The following is a 14,917-nucleotide window of genomic DNA, read 5'->3' as shown; positions in this document are numbered from 1 at the left end:
TTAAACCTTTTCCTTCAAAAATGTTCCTAAATGTTGAAATTTACTAATGCTTGCCTGCCATTTAAATTTTGTCCTTATAAAGCAAATACGAGCAGTTCGAGCTATTTTGGTTTACATGCCTGTGTCAGCGGTGTCAGCATAGCTCAGCAATTTATCTCGTTGAAATACACACACCTTCATTATCGAATCTGGAATGAAAATTCAATTTCTGTAGTCAAAACGTAGAAAAGATCAAAATATCGCCATCGGTAAAATTTTCTCTTAGTGCGCCAAGCTTTCGATTCTATTGTTTCTATATGATTTTGTAAAACCACTTAAAATGGGGGTTTTACAAATGTGAGTTCGTAGGTCGTTCGCAGAAACGTACACGATAAATACGGCAAAAACTGTTATCCAATTCTCTATACACTTCTTCTAATTCATCAGTTTACGGCAAACGACTAAAAATATCTTAAATGGCTAACGGCGACAATGTAACGGCAAACACAATTCTGCAAGCTAGCGACAAGGTACACGGAGTTCGTCAATCTTACGGCAAGACTGAACCTAACTATAAAGCCACCCCTTATATACCTTAAGAATAATACAATTTACAGAAGCTGATGCAATTGCAGCGCAATGATGCAATTGTCATGTGATGTCCTGCAATGAATGGGAACCCTGTGTTCTAACATAGCCCCCTCCTTTGAAAACAAGCCTCCTGGCTTGTTCTTCTTGTGGCGTTTCTTCTTCGCATTTATACAACATGCCTTGAAACTCTTTCGTTTTTGGTAATGATAATAATGGCGATGCAGGAAAAATCCAATAAATGCGTTCAATGTTGCATGGAAACTTCTAAAAATAGCTAGTACATCAACTCTTACTTAATTTAGAACGTCATTAAAAAAACATTGACTCATTCGCACTTGCACAAGAATTATAATCAATTGGTAGTTGATCAATCACCCTCTAAGCACAGAATCTTGATAAAATCAGAAGTATTCTATTCTAAGCAATCGAAAACACCATTCAAGACCTTTTCTTATAACGTATAATATTAAATGCATGGAAAAAAAACATTACTCATATTTTTATGGTGAAGTTCCGTTTCATCTTCTCGACAAGAAAAGCCTTTTGGTGGGGACTTTTCTAATTAATTACTGAGACCACTGCATAGAAATAAAAAAAATCTAACATGAATTAGTGCATTCTTTTGCCATTTATCTTTGATCTTTGCTTTGATCACATTGAATTCTGACAATGATTGCTTCTGTCATTCTGTGACAGTGTGCCTTTTTTTAAAAAAGTTTTCTTGCCTTAAACTTGAAACAGGTTTGTTTTTCTATTAAAATATTTCTAAACTTCCTTTCGTTTTGTCAACCCCTAACCCCGCCCAAGAACTGCTGCTTATGGGGGATAGGTTTTCGACTCTACCTTTATTGAGGGCCTCCACCGCTCATTGATGACACAAGAGTAGTTTTTTATTGCAATAAGTTTTTTAATAAATTGCCAGATAGATTATGTAATCAAATGTAAAGCCAATATTTTAGACCGAAGGGTAAAAAAGTTAGTATTCGAAACAGTTTGTTGGTAAAATTGTACTGTGTTTCTTAAAAATCAAATTTGGCCCAAATTATGCGTTTTTTGTGGTCATCAAGAAAGGCTACTACATTTTTCTGATCCCATCAATGCATGTTCGTTTTAAACTTGCCTTTTCATGGTTAAGAACAGGTGGTGTGACGACTGCAGAAGCAAATAACCAAACAACGTTTGAAGGCAGGTTGAGCAATACCACTTGAAATTGAATATTTTGCTTCAATAATCACCAAAGTCGCATTGCAAAGGCTAGCAATGCAACTATGTAACATGATACTGCTGACTTGAAAGCTTTTAAGATTGTATTTGCCACGGCTAAGGCTATATGGGCCAATTAATTTTAGCAAGAAGCACAAAAATGACTGCCATGATGGCCTAAACTTTTAAAGGTCACGTGGGTTTTGGCGCCTAATCGCAAGAGGTTTAAATATTCCATCGAACGAAGGTGGGCTGTTTTGATTTGTTATCTGCAGTGGAGTGAGGAAACTCTCGTGAAAGTTGGATACCATTTTGATTGAAGTAGTAGCTCGCAAGTAACATGGATTCGTCTGCTACATCACCAAAGAAAGCGAAGAAGGCAGCGGCGCCAAAGAAGCCTGCTGCACACCCTGCGTACAAGGACATGATCGCGGAAGCAATCAGAAATTTGAAGGAGCGAAATGGGTCATCGCGACAGAAAATTGCCAAGTATTTGCAGTCTAATTACAAAGGTCTTGGTGACGAGAGTGCTCTGAAGAGAAACCTTAAGGCCTCATTGAAAAAACTGGTCGCCTCTGGTTCCCTCATCCAAACGAAAGGGGTAGGGGCTTCAGGATCGTTCAAGCTGCCTGCCGCCGCCAAGAAGCCTGCAGCAGTGAGAAAGCCAGTAGCTGCAAAAAAGGTTGCGAAAAAGCCAGCAGCAGCGAAGAAGGTTGCTGCCAAAAAGACTGCCTCTTCAGCCAAGAAAAGTCCTGCAAAGAAGAAGGCCTCGACACCAAAGAAAGCCAGTGGAGCCAACAAGTCACCAAAGAAGCCCAAGGCCAAAGTGGCAAAGAAGCCTAAAGTGGCTGCTGGTAAGAAGGCATCGGCTGCTGTTAAGAGCAAACCCAAAAAGGCTGCCAGTGCCAGCAAGAAGACAGCAAAATCACCGGCTGGGAAGAAATCCAAGACTGGAAAGTCGAAGAAGTAGGAGTTGAAAAACGAAGTCATGTTGCCACTTACCATATAAACAAACAGCTTTTTTAAAAGCTACCAAATCGTCGGTCATCGGTTCTGGATTAGCCCTTTCGGCTGCATTGGTATCATAAAAATGACATGTAGAGTTTTCAAAGCTGATGGCCCACCAAGCCAGTGACAGTCAACTCAACCTTGTCTGCCACTTTGTTTTTTGTGATGTTCTCTCCTGTAATGATTGTGATGTTCTTGTAATGATTGGCACAATAATAATAATACCTTGTTAGGAAAATGGCATGAAATAATTCTGAAGTTCTATGTTGGCTGTTAAAGCAAGCAAGCATAATATTGCTATTAGTTTGATAGAAATGAAAGAGCAAGCTTAACAGTTTTATGGTTACATTTCAAGCTTCTATATGTACGATATAGATAGGAGGATTCAGCATCATTTCAGCCAATTTCAGCTAATTTCAGGTAATGCCAAGCACTCATTAAATTATTTAGACTACACAATTGCAAATGCACACTCTCTTGAAAATAAGCAAAAAATGCATTGATAGAGTTAATGATATATTTTTGGTTGTATTATTAGGAGCTGTCAGTTATGCAAATTGAAGTAGCATTTCATTTGCCAATGTGCATTCCCACTATACCTCAAAACTGGTTTGACAGTAGGGGTGGGCTGCCTTTGACGGGTTTTTAGATTAATAAACAGCAAGAGACAACTTTGGACAACACATAGATACATAACCCTTGTGTAGTGATGCTGTGAGCTTGAAAAACCCTTACAAGATAGGTAATTAGATTCATCTTTTAAAAAGTCAGTAAATTATGTTGAGAACAAAAACTGCAAGAGCACTTGTATTTGTCCCACACAGTCTAAAGCATTTGGTATTGTGATAGAAATTGCACTTTTAAATTCAAACTATAAATATCAAGACTGGATTGACAGGAGGGGATCTTGTTGGGCAATGACCTTAATGATAAGCATGTAAAAAATTTAGTCTATTCTCATGAAGCCAATTTTTGGTAGGTTGTGAAGTTGCTCTTTGAAGAATCTTTTTTTACAATCTATTTACACAATCAGAGTTTATCATGTGAATACAAGCATTAAGTTTAGTTGTCTATGATTGGCTATGAGAGGTTGGCTATGATTTAACTGCATAGGGAATGTATACATGCATTATTGTTTTGAGTGCAATTTTAGCCTTCATGCTAATTTGTCTTGTTTGCCTAAAGTGTTGATCATGAAAAAAAATTTGCATTTTACATTTACTTGAATGTGAGTCTAGCAGTATAAAAATGTGGTAAGTTATTTTTTATTGTCCCATTGTACACAGTATGCAATGATTTACATTACAGGTGATTTTGTGAGGAGTTATTCCCTCCATTCTCTCTTGGCTGTGCAATTGTGAATGGATAGCAAGAAAAAACTGGGTAGTAAAGTTAAACTTTGGACTGAAGACTTGAATCACTGTTGAGCAAGATCTACTTGTAAGTAAGTAGAGATATAAGTAAACATGCAGTTTTGGATATCTTAGTTTCCTTGGTGCTGAAATTTGGAATGACTTATAAACAGGGAAGGAAAAAATTTAATGCTCTATAAATCAACCTTCTAAGGAAAGTTGTCTTCTAAGCAATTCATAGATATGGAGGAAGTCCCAGCCAAAGTAGCTTGCTTGTTAAAGACCTCCCTCTTTAAGAATTCCCTTCATTCAGATAATGCTTGCTTTAAATTTATTTCTCCACGTTTTCAAATTGTACATATCTAAAGATTTTTTGTATACACATGAACATATATATGAAACATATGAACAAAAGTAAACTGATTTGAGTCGACCATGTCGTGTGTATTCTGGCTGGAGAAATATAATCTCTGGTGTTCGTGGTGGTTTTTAAAAAAACCGTTTTTTCAAAGAATTCATCGACAAGATGAAATTTGCTTGTTGAATTAAGCTCTCTCCCCTCGAATCCTTCTGGCCAGTTGTATGTCCTTTGGCATAATGGTAACACGTTTGGCATGAATGGCGCACAAGTTGGTGTCTTCAAACAGTCCAACTAGATAAGCTTCTGATGCCTCTTGAAGGGCCATCACTGCCGAGCTCTGAAAGCGCAGGTCTGTCTTGAAGTCTTGGGCTATTTCTCGGACGAGCCTTTGGAAGGGCAGTTTCCTGATCAACAACTCGGTCGACTTCTGGTATCTACGAATCTCTCTCAGAGCAACTGTGCCGGGCCTATATCTGTGAGGTTTCTTTACTCCTCCAGTTGCTGGGGCACTCTTTCGTGCAGCCTTGGTTGCCAATTGTTTGCGAGGAGCTTTTCCTCCAGTTGATTTTCTTGCAGTCTGCTTTGTACGAGCCATTTTATAACCTCAACGAAGAAATTTACGTGGTGACTGAGCGGTAGGCACAACAGATATCAATCTGCAAAATGATGGCACAACAGATATCTGTTGGCGCAAAATGATGGCACAACACAACAGATACCGCACAACAGAATGCGGTAGGCACAACAGATATCAATTCGACTTCAATTTGAAATCATTCAGCAAGCCACGTGACATGCCGGGAGAACAGAAGCCAGATGACAAAAACAAGAAGCCCATTGGCTGCTTGTTCCCTAAACTTTCGAGCTGCCAGTAGTCTTGTTCTGAACAACATTCTTACGATCTGATTTAAAGTTGGGGGAAACAGAAATCGCGACATTTTTAGAGGATTCAACAATTTTAAATTACTCTCTTTTAATTTTGAGTATTTTTTGGCTCGGTTATTGGCAATAATAGCAACCTTTTACGTAAATGATGTTTGCGAACAATCTTTTTGTGGAACAAAATTCAAAAATGGCCTTGAAAAGAGCAAAAAGTTTAAACATTCTCAAGTATTTCGTCTGACATTCTTGTCAGACTAAAACGTGAGTATAAAAAGTCATCAGAAAATGGATATGTAGAACAAAGCGTCGGTAGAGTTTTAAGAGTTTTCGTACACTTTCCTTGAGTAGAGTTATAAAAGGCGCCAACCAAGCAACCAACATGGCAGGGCAGGATAAAGAAAGTGCTCCTAATACGTTCGCCTTTTCTACTGAATCTAAACCCTGCAGTTCACAGTTCGGGCAGTTCACTTGACTTGCTTAGCGTATTGTAGTTTGCACTTACATTGCTAATTTTCATCAATCATGTCTGGAAGAGGAAAAGGAGGAAAGGGTCTTGGCAAAGGAGGTGCCAAGCGTCATCGAAAGATTCTTCGTGACAACATCCAAGGCATCACCAAGCCAGCCATTCGCCGATTGGCTCGTCGTGGAGGAGTAAAGAGAATCTCTGGTCTCATTTACGAAGAGACACGAGGTGTTCTCAAGGTTTTCCTCGAGAACGTCATTCGTGATGCAGTCACGTACACAGAACATGCCAAGCGAAAGACTGTCACCGCCATGGATGTCGTCTATGCTTTGAAGAGACAAGGCCGAACATTGTACGGATTTGGCGGTTAAGTTGCGTCGTCCTGTTTACTGGACGAACGACTGGAGTTGCTCGCTTTCTTCAACAACACAAACAGCTTTTTTAAAAGCTACCATAAATGCCAATGTTACCCAATGTTTTAAACCTTGTGACAACACACGATTAACACGATCATAGGGGGTCTTAATTGAAACTTTTCTTAGCTCATTTTAACTCAACCGTTTTTAAAAAACAAGACCCTTTAATACCATTCACGAAAGAACATACAATTAATATCTATCTATATATCCCGGTTGAGGAAGTACATGTCCAATTTTTTGAACACAAAGAAAGGTCAGTTAATTCGTAGGCAGACAGCAGGAATTCGAAGAGTGAACTTTGTTTAGAAGACTGAATGAAAGATAGTATTAGAATACAAAGGCGTTATAAAGATATTGTAATTCCTACCAGAGATGCTTTTTCAAAACGAAACTGAAACTATATAGCTTTACTGTATTTCTGTACTCCCTAGGATAAACAAACAGCACTTCACACGGGAAAGTATAAAGAAGAAGAAAGACCATCTGATCACCAACCAAATGAAATAGCCAAATAGTAAACCATAGTTATTTTATTTTAAACATATTTTAAAGCAAAGTTAGTTATTTGCTGTTGAATGTTGTTTCTCATTTTCTTGATGCATGTATTCCTTATTAGGCCGCATATCATTATTTCAGGCTATGAAAGTAGTCTCAATGGTGCACAGCCCTCGAGAAGCAGCATGAAAACATCGAATGTCATGTCAGCCAAACACTAGCTACTCCCAATCGAATGTAGCCTACAATCCTAATTATCAGATATTAGATATGTGAAAATCGATTGCCATTTTACACAAAATGTAACTAGATTTACAAAGAATGTGCCTATCGTGTGTGTGACAAGCAGGTACACCAAATCAGTTTTCGTGGTGGTTTTTAAAAAAACCGTTTTTTATGAACAAGTGGGCCGGGCCAACAAGTGAGTCCAAACTTTATGATTTTGGAGCTTTCTGCTCGGTCTTCTTTGGTAAGAGTACTGCCTGAATGTTGGGCAGGACACCACCTTGTGCAATGGTCACTCCACTCAGCAATTTGTTCAGCTCCTCGTCGTTTCTGATTGCAAGCTGCAAGTGTCGAGGGATGATTCTTGACTTCTTGTTGTCCCTGGCGGCATTGCCAGCCAACTCCAAGATTTCTGCCGAGAGATACTCGAGTACGGCCGCCAAATAGACGGGAGCCCCCGATCCAACTCGTTCAGCATAGTTTCCCTTTCTCAACAATCGGTGGATACGTCCGACTGGGAACTGAAGACCAGCTCTGGATGTCCTAGACCTTGCCTTGGCCTTAGCTTTTCCTCCTTTTCCGCGTCCAGACATGTTTCTACACTGGCAGTTTCAAATTGAAAAACAAAATGGTCCCTTGCTGTAAGATAAACGAATTTGTTCGCAACTGCCTGCTTGCCCGCCAAAGTGGTCGATTTGTAAAGGGCATTTACTCGAGATCTACCAATCAACACCCCCGCTATCGACCGCGAACAATAAGCGAACACGAGACAGCGAATCGACGTGTGTCACATGGCCTTCGAGCTAATCACTCAGCTGCCAACAAATTTACTAAAAGCTTGTGTTGGCGCCAAAAGACCAGATCAGTGTTGCTCTGTCTATCGAAAGTTCTCGCAAGTCGAAATTGAATTTTCTTCATTTCAAGATTTCAAGATGTCTGACGCCCCAGCAAAAGGAGGAAAACAGGCCCCAAAGGTTGCCAAGAAGGGGGAGAAGAAAGCAGGGGTTGGCAAGAAAGGAGGCAAGGCTGCCTCTGGAGATAAGAAGAGGTCGAAAAAGCGCAAGGAGAGCTACTCGATTTACATCTACAAGGTACTTAAGCAAGTCCATCCCGATACCGGCGTTTCAAGCAAGGCCATGAGCATCATGAACTCCTTTGTCAACGACATCTTCGAAAGGATTGCTCAAGAAGCTTCGCGTCTCGCCCACTACAACAAGAAGGCAACGATCACTTCGAGGGAAATCCAGACTGCCGTCAGGCTTCTCCTTCCCGGTGAACTTGCCAAGCATGCTGTCAGTGAGGGCACCAAGGCCGTCACCAAGTACACAAGCAGCAAGTAAACTTGTCGTTTACACGAACGAGTTTTTCTCGTCGTCTACAATCCAAAACAGCTTTTTTAAAAGCTACCAAATTAACCAATCTCGTTGCTATACCCACTAACACACACGATGTGGGGCCTATTTATTTTTCACGAGAGGGGAGGACAGAGGAGGGCGTTATGGCTGGCACTTACTACTTTCTTTGTGTGCCGTAAACTCTCGAATTGACACTTACCGTGGAAGCAAAATTGTGATAAGCCAAACACGTTAAAATGTTACAATACATGATTTGTCAACGTTTGACAGGCTATACACATTTGATGCAATATTGCCATACATATTCGATGGAAAATTAAAAAACCAAAAAGGCACGATAATTTGTACAGAACCCCCGACATTCCACTACGAGGAGGGTTCGTTGGACGTATATCGGCTTACAATGCTCTTAGAGATATGTGAAAAAGCCTATAAGAATGTTCTTAGTTCTAAATTTTATATAATTTTATATAGCCTTAATGTTCCTAACATTCCACAACATTAAGAAATAACCGTTTCCTTTAGTTTAATCATTCAGCAGGGTATCTGTTGAAAACCTTGAAGGCCATATAACTTAAAAAACGGAAATGTGTGTACATACGCAGCCTTTGACAACACTCAATTTTGAACCATACTTGTCTTGTATATTTAATTGTAAAGTACACTGTTCGTTGCCTGTATTTAGGATGAGCTTTCATGTTCTTGAAATCGAGAAGAGTAAATTGTAGAGTTGTATGTATAATATTTGATTGGATTGTAACTAGGCTATGATGATTTACGACAAAACTTTTTATATAAAATAAACATGATATTTCCAAATGTAGACTTTTTCAATAAAAACAACAAGTTTGTATGAATAATAACCCAATAAATTGCTTCTGAAAAAGAACAGCTCTTGTAACAACAATCCCTATGACTTATAGCTCCTTACTTTTTCAACTTTATGCTTTACAAATATGTTATTGATAGTTTGAAAAAAGGAAACAAATTGCTATCGTTTTTTTTTATGAATCTAAGTAGTATTCTTTGCCCATAGTTGGTTATGTTATAATTTTATTGAAGCCTTTTGTAATTAGAGCCTTATATAACACATGCTTAGTTGTATTGGGTTTAACTTTTGTTGACCTTTTAAGCTAGCGGCCATCTAGGCCAAGAAACGTTGTTTGAGGAATGATATTATTTTCAAATAAATTAAAAAGATAAATAGCATTTGGATCTATTCAAGCAATTCAAGAAGTAAATTACATTTTCAAAGGGATAATGATATTACTTCCAACTGACATCCACACAAAATTTCTAGGCACTCACTGTATGATTGACATAACTGCAAGTTGTGGAATGTTTTTAGTATTATTTCAACTTAAACCTTTTCCTTCAAAAATGTTCCTAAATGTTGCAATTTACTAATGCTTGCCTGCCATTTAAATTTTGTCCTTATAAAACAAATACGAGCAGTTTGAGCTATTTTGGTTTACATGCCTGTGTCAGCGGTGTCAGCATAGCTCAGCAATTTTGCCCGTTGAAATACACACACCTTCATTATCGAATCTGGAATGAAAATTCAATTTCTGTAGTCAAAACGTAGAAAAGATCAAAATATCGCCATCGGTAAAATTTTCTCTTAGTGCGCCAAGCTTTCGATTCTATTGTTTCTATATGATTTTGTAAAACCACTTAAAAAGGGGGTTTTACAAATGTGAGTTCGTAGGTCGTTCGCAGAAACGTACACGATAAATACGGCAAAAACTGTTATCCAATCCTCTATACACTTCTTCACTGAACCTAACTATAAAGCCACCCCTTATATACCTTAAGAATAATACAATTTACAGAAGCTGATGCAATTGCAGCGCAATGATGCATTTGTCATGTGAAGTCCTGCAATGAATGGGAACCCTGTGTTCTAACATAGACCCCTCCTTTGAAAACAAGCCTCCTGGCTTGTTCTTCTTGTGGCGTTTCTTCTTCGTATTTATACAACATGCCTTGAAACTCTTTCGTTTTTGGTAATGATAATAATGGCGATGCAGGAAAAATCCAATAAATGCGTTCAATGTTGCATGGAAACTTCTAAAAATAGCTAGTACATCAACTCTTACTTAATTTAGAACGTCATTAAAAAAAACATTGACTTATTCGCACTTGCACAAGAATTATAATCAATTGGTAGTTGATCAATCACCCTCTAAGCACAGCATCTTGATAAAATCAAAAGTATTCTATTCTAAGCAATCGAAAACACCATTCAAGACCTTTCCTTATTACGTATAATATAAAATGCATGGAAACAAAACATTACTCATATTTTTATGGTGAAGTTCCGTTTCATCTTCTCGACAAGAAGACAAGAGAAGCCTTTTGGTGGGGACTTTTCTAATTAATTACTGAGACCACTGCATAGAAATAAAAAAAAATCAAACATGAATTAGTGCATTCTTTTGCCATTTATCTTTGATCTTTGCTTTGATCACATTCAATTCTGACAATGATTGCTTCTGTCATTCTGTGATAGTGTGCCTTTTTTTAAAAAAGTTTTCTTGCCTTAAACTTGAAACAGGTTTGTTTTTCTTTTAAAATATTTCTAAACTTCCTTTCGTTTTGTCAACCCCTAACCCCGCCCAAGAACTGCTGCTTATGGGGGATAGGTTTTCGACTCTACCTTTATTGAGGGCCTCCACCGCTCATTGATGACACAAGAGTAGTTTTTTATTGCAATAAGTTTTTTAATAAATTGCCAGATAGATTATGTAATCAAATGTAAAGCCAATATTTTAGACCGAAGGGTAAAAAAATTAGTATTCGAAACAGTTTGTTGGTAAAATTGTACTGTGTTTCTTAAAAATCAAATTTGGCCCATATTATGCGTTTTTTGTGCTCATCAAGAAAGGCTACTACATTTTTCTGATCCCATCAATGCATGTTCGTTTTAAACTTGCCTTTTCATGGTTAAGAACAGGTGGTGTGACGACTGCAAAAGCAAATAACCAAACAACGTTTGAAGGCAGGTTGAGCAATACCACTTGAAATTGAATATTTTGCTTCAATAATCACCAAAGTCGCATTGCAAAGGCTAACAATGCAACTATGTAACATGATACTGCTGACTTGAAAGCTTTTAAGATTGTATTTGCCACGGCTAAGGCTATATGGGCCAATTAATTTTAGCAAGAAGCACAAAAATGACTGCCATGATGGCCTAAACTTTTGAAGGTCACGTGGGTTTTGGCGCCTAATCGCAAGAGGTTTAAATATTCCATCGAACGAAGGTGGGCTGTTTTGATTTGTTATCTGCAGTGGAGTGAGGAAACTCTCGTGAAAGTTGGATACCATTTTGATTGAAGTAGTAGCTCGCAAGTAACATGGATTCGTCTGCTCCATCACCAAAGAAAGCGAAGAAGGCAGCGGCGCCAAAGAAGCCTGCAGCACACCCTGCGTACAAGGACATGATCGCGGAAGCAATCAGAAATTTGAAGGAGCGAAATGGGTCATCGCGACAGAAAATTGCCAAGTATTTGCAGTCTAATTACAAAGGTCTTGGTGATGAGAGTGCTCTGAAGAGAAACCTTAAGGCCTCATTGAAAAAACTGGTCGCCTCTGGTTCTCTCATCCAAACGAAAGGGGTAGGGGCTTCAGGATCGTTCAAGCTGCCTGTCGCCGCCAAGAAGCCTGCAGCAGTGAAAAAGCCAGTAGCTGCAAAAAAGGTTGCGAAAAAGCCAGCCGCAGCGAAGAAGGTTGCTGCCAAAAAGACTGCCTCTTCAGCCAAGAAAAGCCCTGCAAAGAAGAAGGCCTCGACACCAAAGAAAGCCAGTGGAGCCAACAAGTCACCAAAGAAGCCCAAGGCCAAAGTGGCAAAGAAGCCTAAAGTGGCTGCTGGTAAGAAGGCATCGGCTGCTGTTAAGAGCAAACCCAAAAAGGCTGCCAGTGCCAGCAAGAAGACAGCAAAATCACCGGCTGGGAAGAAATCCAAGACTGGAAAGTCGAAGAAGTAGGAGTTGAAAAACGAAGTCATGTTGCCACTTACCATATAAACAAACAGCTTTTTTAAAAGCTACCAAATCGTCGGTCATCGGTTCTGGATTAGCCCTTTCGGCTGCATTGATATCATAAAAATGACATGTAGAGTTTTCAAAGCTGGTGGCCCACCAAGCCAGTGACAGTCAACTCAACCTTGTCTGCCACTTTGTTTTTTGTGATGTTCTTTCCTGTAATGATTGTGATGTTCTTGTAATGATTGGCACAATAATAATAAAACCTTGTTAGGAAAATGGCATGAAATAATTCTGAAGTTCTATGTTGGCTGTTAAAGCAAGCATAATATTGCTATTAGTTTGATAGAAATGAAAGAGCAAGCTTAACAGTTTTATGGTTACATTTCAAGCTTCTATATTTACGATATAGATAGGAGGATTCAGCATCATTACAGCCAATTTCAGCTAATTTCAGGTAATGCCAAGCACTCATTAAATTATTTAGACTACACAATTGCAAATGCACACTCTCTTGAAAATAAGCAAAAAATGCATTGATAGAGTTAATGATATATTTTTGGTTGTATTATTAGGAGCTGTCAGTTATGCAAATTGAAGTAGCATTTCATTTGCCAATGTGCATTCCCACTATACCTCAAAACTGGTTTGACAGTAGGGGTGGGCTGCCTTTGACGGGTTTTTAGATTAATAAACAGCAAGAGACAACTTTGGACAACACATAGATACATAACCCTTGTGTAGTGATGCTGTGAGCTTGAAAAACCCTTACAAGATAGGTAATTAGATTCATCTTTTAAAAAGTCAGTAAATTATGTTGAGAACAAAAACTGCAAGAGCACTTGTATTTGTCCCACACAGTCTAAAGCATTTGGTATTGTGATAGAAATTGCACTTTTAAATTCAAACTATAAATATCAAGACTGGATTGACAGGAGGGGATCTTGTTGGGCAATGACCTTAATGATAAGCATGTAAAAAATTTAGTCTATTCTCATGAAGCCAATTTTTGGTAGGTTGTGAAGTTGCTCTTTGAAGAATCTTTTTTTACAATCTATTTACACAATCAGAGTTTATCATGTGAATACAAGCATTAAGTTTAGTTGTCTATGATTGGCTATGAGAGGTTGGCTATGATTTAACTGCATAGGGAATGTATACATGCATTATTGTTTTGAGTGCAATTTTAGCCTTCATGCTAATTTGTCTTGTTTGCCTAAAGTGTTGATCATGAAAAAAAATTTGCATTTTACATTTACTTGAATGTGAGTCTAGCAGTATAAAAATGTGGTAAGTTATTTTTTATTGTCCCATTGTACACAGTATGCAATGATTTACATTACAGGTGATTTTGTGAGGAGTTATTCCCTCCATTCTCTCTTGGCTGTGCAATTGTGAATGGATAGCAAGAAAAAACTGGGTAGTAAAGTTAAACTTTGGACTGAAGACTTGAATCACTGTTGAGCAAGATCTACTTGTAAGTAAGTAGAGATATAAGTAAACATGCAGTTTTGGATATCTTAGTTTCCTTGGTGCTGAAATTTGGAATGACTTATAAACAGGGAAGGAAAAAATTTAATGCTCTATAAATCAACCTTCTAAGGAAAGTTGTCTTCTAAGCAATTCATAGATATGGAGGAAGTCCCAGCCAAAGTAGCTTGCTTGTTAAAGACCTCCCTCTTTAAGAATTCCCTTCATTCAGATAATGCTTGCTTTAAATTTATTTCTCCACGTTTTCAAATTGTACATATCTAAAGATTTTTTGTATACACATGAACATATATATGAAACATATGAACAAAAGTAAACTGATTTGAGTCGACCATGTCGTGTGTATTCTGGCTTTGAAAACCGTTTTTTCAAAGAATTCATCGACAAGATGAAATTTGCTTGTTGAATTAAGCTCTCTCCCCTCGAATCCTTCTGGCCAGTTGTATGTCCTTTGGCATAATGGTAACACGTTTGGCATGAATGGCGCACAAGTTGGTGTCTTCAAACAGTCCAACTAGATAAGCTTCTGATGCCTCTTGAAGGGCCATCACTGCCGAGCTCTGAAAGCGCAGGTCTGTCTTGAAGTCTTGGGCTATTTCTCGGACGAGCCTTTGGAAGGGCAGTTTCCTGATCAACAACTCGGTCGACTTCTGGTATCTACGAATCTCTCTCAGAGCAACTGTGCCGGGCCTATATCTGTGAGGTTTCTTTACTCCTCCAGTTGCTGGGGCACTCTTTCGTGCAGCCTTGGTTGCCAATTGTTTGCGAGGAGCTTTTCCTCCAGTTGATTTTCTTGCAGTCTGCTTTGTACGAGCCATTTTATAACCTCAACGAAGAAATTTACGTGGTGACTGAGCGGTAGGCACAACAGATATCAATCTGCAAAATGGCGCCATTCGACTTCAATTTGAAATCATTCAGCAAGCCACGTGACATGCCGGGAGAACAGAAGCCAGATGACAAAAACAAGAAGCCCATTGGCTGCTTGTTCCCTAAACTTTCGAGCTGCCAGTAGTCTTGTTCTGAACAACATTCTTACGATCTGATTTAAAGTTGGGGGAAACAGAAATCGCGACATTTTTAGAGGATTCAACAATTTTAAATTAC

General features: G+C 38.6%; 6 protein-coding genes and 1 pseudogene across 6 annotated transcripts; 4 read left to right on the top strand and 3 right to left on the bottom strand.

Annotated features, from left to right (window-relative positions):
* The first annotated feature begins 1,973 nt into the window (after window positions 1-1,973).
* LOC148959391 (uncharacterized) lies at window positions 1,974-3,090 on the top strand. The gene has a single exon (XM_089110612.1). It carries the CDS (start codon window positions 2,114-2,116, stop codon window positions 2,741-2,743), a length of 630 nt encoding a protein of 209 aa, XP_088966738.1. The 5' UTR covers window positions 1,974-2,113; the 3' UTR covers window positions 2,744-3,090.
* A 1,367-nt stretch (window positions 3,091-4,457) lies between these two features.
* On the bottom strand, window positions 4,458-5,163 carry LOC148959390 (histone H3). The gene has a single exon (XM_089110613.1). It carries the CDS (start codon window positions 5,087-5,089, stop codon window positions 4,679-4,681), a length of 411 nt encoding a protein of 136 aa, XP_088966739.1. The 5' UTR covers window positions 5,090-5,163; the 3' UTR covers window positions 4,458-4,678.
* Window positions 5,164-5,818: 655 nt separating this feature from the next.
* LOC148959389 (histone H4) lies at window positions 5,819-6,277 on the top strand. Its single transcript, XM_089110669.1, has one exon. It carries the CDS (start codon window positions 5,899-5,901, stop codon window positions 6,208-6,210), a length of 312 nt encoding a protein of 103 aa, XP_088966795.1. The 5' UTR covers window positions 5,819-5,898; the 3' UTR covers window positions 6,211-6,277.
* Window positions 6,278-6,865: 588 nt separating this feature from the next.
* On the bottom strand, window positions 6,866-7,685 carry LOC135689317 (histone H2A). The gene has a single exon (XM_089110668.1). It carries the CDS (start codon window positions 7,569-7,571, stop codon window positions 7,188-7,190), a length of 384 nt encoding a protein of 127 aa, XP_088966794.1. The 5' UTR covers window positions 7,572-7,685; the 3' UTR covers window positions 6,866-7,187.
* Window positions 7,686-7,843: 158 nt separating this feature from the next.
* Window positions 7,844-9,102, top strand: LOC135689316 (histone H2B pseudogene; annotated as a pseudogene).
* Window positions 9,103-11,321: 2,219 nt separating this feature from the next.
* On the top strand, window positions 11,322-12,322 carry LOC148959388 (uncharacterized). The gene has a single exon (XM_089110604.1). The coding sequence runs from the start codon at window positions 11,693-11,695 to the stop codon at window positions 12,320-12,322; it is 630 nt and encodes a 209-aa protein (XP_088966730.1). The 5' UTR covers window positions 11,322-11,692.
* LOC148959387 (histone H3) lies at window positions 12,073-14,703 on the bottom strand. The gene has a single exon (XM_089110605.1). The coding sequence runs from the start codon at window positions 14,626-14,628 to the stop codon at window positions 14,218-14,220; it is 411 nt and encodes a 136-aa protein (XP_088966731.1). The 5' UTR covers window positions 14,629-14,703; the 3' UTR covers window positions 12,073-14,217.
* Window positions 14,704-14,917: the final 214 nt, after the last annotated feature.

The sequence above is a fragment of the Rhopilema esculentum genome, chromosome 10 (assembly GCF_057945365.1).
Source record: "Rhopilema esculentum isolate cy_ngs chromosome 10, ASM5794536v1, whole genome shotgun sequence".
In the NCBI taxonomy this organism is placed as follows: domain Eukaryota; kingdom Metazoa; phylum Cnidaria; class Scyphozoa; order Rhizostomeae; family Rhizostomatidae; genus Rhopilema; species Rhopilema esculentum.
The sequence above is the reverse complement of the archived record's forward strand: the minus strand, read 5'-3'. Positions and strand labels throughout refer to the sequence as shown.

Excerpts from the sequence above, each read along its gene's own strand:
- LOC148959390 (XM_089110613.1), bottom strand. The coding sequence starts at position 5,089 with ATGGCTCGTACAAAGCAGACTGCAAGAAAATCAACTGGAGGAAAAGCT.
- LOC148959391 (XM_089110612.1), top strand. The coding sequence starts at position 2,114 with ATGGATTCGTCTGCTACATCACCAAAGAAAGCGAAGAAGGCAGCGGCG.
- LOC135689317 (XM_089110668.1), bottom strand. The coding sequence starts at position 7,571 with ATGTCTGGACGCGGAAAAGGAGGAAAAGCTAAGGCCAAGGCAAGGTCT.
- LOC148959389 (XM_089110669.1), top strand. The coding sequence starts at position 5,899 with ATGTCTGGAAGAGGAAAAGGAGGAAAGGGTCTTGGCAAAGGAGGTGCC.
- LOC148959388 (XM_089110604.1), top strand. The coding sequence starts at position 11,693 with ATGGATTCGTCTGCTCCATCACCAAAGAAAGCGAAGAAGGCAGCGGCG.
- LOC148959387 (XM_089110605.1), bottom strand. The coding sequence starts at position 14,628 with ATGGCTCGTACAAAGCAGACTGCAAGAAAATCAACTGGAGGAAAAGCT.